At 31.9% G+C, this 4,296-nt stretch overlaps 1 protein-coding gene across 1 annotated transcript; it reads left to right on the forward strand.

The window, feature by feature from the left end:
• Window positions 1-1,826: 1,826 nt before the first annotated feature.
• Window positions 1,827-2,801, forward strand: LOC105155666 (pathogenesis-related protein PR-1). Its single transcript, XM_011071583.3, has one exon. The coding sequence runs from the start codon at window positions 2,007-2,009 to the stop codon at window positions 2,532-2,534; it is 528 nt and encodes a 175-aa protein (XP_011069885.1). The 5' UTR covers window positions 1,827-2,006; the 3' UTR covers window positions 2,535-2,801.
• The last annotated feature ends 1,495 nt before the right edge of the window (window positions 2,802-4,296 follow it).

Below are 4,296 nucleotides of genomic sequence, written 5' to 3' on the forward strand. Positions count from 1 at the left end.
GGATAATAATTTTAAAATATAAAATGTACTAAAAATTGATGTATCTGTTAGTTTAAGGGGTATTTAAATAAATAAATAAAAAATAACAAAATTATTATTATAACCAATTTTTATTAAAGAAATAAAATAAATATTAAAAAATTCAAAAATTAGTACGACAACTGAATTTTCTTCAAAAACAGTATAGAATAAAGCACTCATAAGCAGTTTAACATATTTTAAGGTTTGTCTAGTTGCAGAATATGTTTGTCTCCAGAGAGCAGGTGAACATCATGTTCCGCTAATTTAGGCGATAGTTTGCAAGGTTTCTCGACCTGAGGAACATTTGTTCTAGTTACTTTACTAAAGTTAACACCGAGGATCTCGGTTGCCTTAAATATAATTGACAAGGAAAATTTTACACTAAAACGAATTTGATCCAATTTGAATCAATTATATGGTGATTGCAACACACTTGCGATATGATTGTTGTATAATTTAAAGAAAATGACCAATCATGTAACAAACGTATCATACTTGCTTTTTAATTAGTTTTATTTGATCAATGAATACAAATTCGTATGAACTACATCCAATTTTCCAGCAGAGAGATAACTATCGGGCTCGAGTATTAATCAAAGGATTTTCCAGCAATTAAATTGTTAAACATATATAATATTAGCAGTAATAAGAGGTTAGGAAATTCAGGTTGGTAGAGTTAGCAGTAAGGTTACGAGGAATACCCCGTTAAAATTAGGACATTACAAAGCTCTCAGTCTTCAACGATGTCTCTGTCTGTCTGTGTGTGTGAGAGAGAGAGGTACACAAATTTCATGTGAATTACAAGTTTTTGGTAATAAATTCGTAAACAAAACTCATATGATGTTCTTTCCCTTTCCTTTCCCGGTTTGATGGGCTCATACGATATGATGTCAATTAATACGAATATATATATATATATATATATTATATATATATATGTGTGTTATGACATCTTCATGTATTAATTTGTACTGTAGCGCCTCACATGGCCAAGTTGCTGCCCTATTTATTACCGCCAAATATTTGTCCAGTCCAAAGATTTGCTTCCCATAAATACTATTAATTATTAATTAGAAGTCGAATAAAAATCCCTTCAGAGTTTTAATTATATAATAAATAAATAATTACATCTCCGTACAAGGAAATCCATAACTGTACAACAAGATTAAACGATGTCAAAATTTACATGATCAACTATTACAAGGGTTGGCGTAATGATATAAGGTTTCATTGTGTTTATATATATGTCATCGATTTATTTATAATTTTTTTTTTGTATGTGAACCCAATTATATACAAAAATTTTCTCGACCAACGACAATCATAAATTAAAAGCGAGAATTACAGTTTCGAGCCTAGTAGACTTAGGGACAATTTGTGAAGAAATAACGAATATATTTAGAGATAATTTATGCCGTAAAATTTGTATTTTATTTGAATTTAAAATTAATTCATTTTTTTAAAAAGATGATTAGGTAGCTAATTGATTAATTATTAGTCTCCGTGCAGACCGATTTAATACCCTAGTAATTAAGATTATCTTCCCATTTATTAGTGAACTACATCCATAATTTACAAAAGCATAATTTTGGCTTAATTAGCTAATAATCTATAATTGTTTGTTCTAGATCCACGCTATCTTTGTCCAAATCAAATACTATATTGTATATAAAAAAAATGAAACTTCATCAGTCTCAAGTCCATTTAAATTAACAATATCAATTCAACATTAAAAAATCAAATAAATTATCATAATTATATATATATATAAAATCAAGAGTAGTTTTCCCCGGCTGAATATTTTGACCCCCACAAGATGTGGCAATCATTATCGAACATGGGTGCCACCCCATTGTTGGCACTTTAAACTCCTTAATTTCAACTACTTTATGCTCTCTTCTTATATATATTATTACAATGCAACATCGACTTTAGCTAGCAACTTCAGACAGCTACTTAGTAAAATTCCATGTCCAAAAACATAAATGACCAACCTAATCCTGCAAATGATCAACCCCTGTCGTGGTCTAATCCTCACCATTTTCCTCGTCTTCGTCTTTGTCCGAACCACCACTGGCGCGGCCGCTAAGCCGCCATCCGATGCGCAACAATTCTTGTCCGTGCAAAATGCGGCACGGGCGGCATTGAAGCTGCCACCGTTGGTGTGGGACCCGAAAATAGCCCGATACGCTGCCTGGTATGCGAACCAGAGACGGGCCGATTGTGAGCTGGAGCATTCGAATGGACCGTATGGTGAGAACATCTTCTGGGGGAGCGGCAACCGGTGGACGGCTGCTCAGGCTGCGGCAGCGTGGGTGTCGGAGCGGCGGGAGTACAACTACTGGTCGAATTCGTGTGTATATGGGCAAGAATGCGGGCATTATACGCAGATTGTGTGGAAGGATACGAGGAGAATGGGGTGCGCCAGAGTGGTGTGTTATGGTGGGAGGGGAGTTTTCATGATATGTAACTACGATCCACCTGGGAATTACATCGGAGAGAGGCCTTATTGAGAGGTGTTATATATATATATATGTCATGATTTGATGATATATATTATTTTGTTTTTGAAATGAATTAATTGAGAGCCTTTTGATGGATCTGTATAAATAAAGTTGAAATAGGAGTTGAGCATAATATTGTCGGAGACTTTCACAACGTTTGTTGGAGGGAGTGGGATGAGAATGTTATGATTCATTTTGTACTAGAATGTGAATGTTAATCTGTCTTAATTACACATGCAAATCTTGTAAGAAACATCAGCTGGTTGATTGTTTATACTCTCTTTTGCTCCGGAGCTAGCTCACTACGTACTTCTATGATCCAATAATTTGTCAATAGTTCAATCGGTAAATTTATAACTCGAAAAATTCTAATCCAAATTGAATTTACTTGAATGTGAACCAATTATATATCATGTATAATAAATTTATCGTGTGATTGGTGTATAATTTAGGATAGCCCCACCACCATAATTATGTGCATGGAATTCGATGGTTTCAAGCTCTATAATGTACGCAACAATATCAACATAACTCCATTATCTAGTCAATCCTACGATAGTCGAGTGATTTCAAACTTTTATTATAAAAAATAATTTTGTAATTGTATAAATGGTAATATTTTTATCTTATAACATATTAATTTTATATATCTTATAAAATAAGTTAAGAAAGTTAACTTTTTTTTTTAAGAGCTTATAATATCCAAAGCATCTTATTTTGAAATCTTATAAGCTCTTTAAAAAAAATACCTAAATATTTTATTGGAGCTTATATATTCTCTAATATCTTACAAAATATTTTTAAAAACTTATAAAGTTAGCCAAACACCCTCTAATTAACAAAACAATGTCGATTATCCTTTGCGACTGTCGGAGGATCTTCATTAATTTCAGACACGTTCATCTCATAAAGCAGCCAATTGTTCAGTGGATTCAGAAACCTAATCGATATATTCACTATATTAGTTTTCTTACAACCAATTAGTTACTCTGAAAATTACTATCACTCTTTGAAAGGCAAAAAAATATTTAAATTTTAGTGTTAATTAAAATATGCTTCTATAAAATTTATTATAATTATAAATATTTTTCTTTTTCTTTTTATGAAAAATTACAAATATCATTCGAGAGTAATAATTGTCTAACAAATAAATCCCTACAACGAACTGTAATGAGGTGTATTTGTTAGATAACCGTTAATTCTAAAATTATTTATATTTTTAAAAAATAATAAAATACATAATTATAACAAATTTAAATAAGCCCGCTGTAATTTATCTAAAATTTAACTAGTCAAATCCAATTGATCACAGGACAACATTATTATTCTCGACCTATCACGAGAATCGCAGGATTTTATGACAAAAAAAGAATGCAAGAATGGTATAACTTTGCAACTCATACATGGATATTTAAGTATATCATCTAAGTACAAGTGTTAGTTTCCGGGGTCGGCGACGAGTACAACTGGCCTTTCTTGAATGTAACTAGGATTAGCATACTGCTGATCAGAGACTTCACTGTTCCTAATATATAGATATTATATTAAATTAAACTCTGCAACACTTTATAAACTGGAAATTTATAGAAAAACAACTTAGTCTGGACCCAGGCATCGTTGTCACGTAATTGGTGTCAGAAGCGCAGTCCAAATGTGCCAACCGGCAACCTCTTTTTGAAATGCTTAAGGTATTTAAGCCAGCATGTAGCTTACTTTCAAGACAATATACTTTCATTCTTCTTCACTCTTCTATAAGAAATTCTATTAACTT

The sequence above is a fragment of the Sesamum indicum genome, linkage group LG2 (genome assembly GCF_026168435.1).
Source record: "Sesamum indicum cultivar Baizhima isolate 11 linkage group LG2, ASM2616843v1, whole genome shotgun sequence".
Classification (NCBI taxonomy): Eukaryota; Viridiplantae; Streptophyta; class Magnoliopsida; order Lamiales; family Pedaliaceae; genus Sesamum; species Sesamum indicum.

Excerpts from the sequence above, each read along its gene's own strand:
- LOC105155666 (XM_011071583.3), top strand. The coding sequence starts at position 2,007 with ATGACCAACCTAATCCTGCAAATGATCAACCCCTGTCGTGGTCTAATC.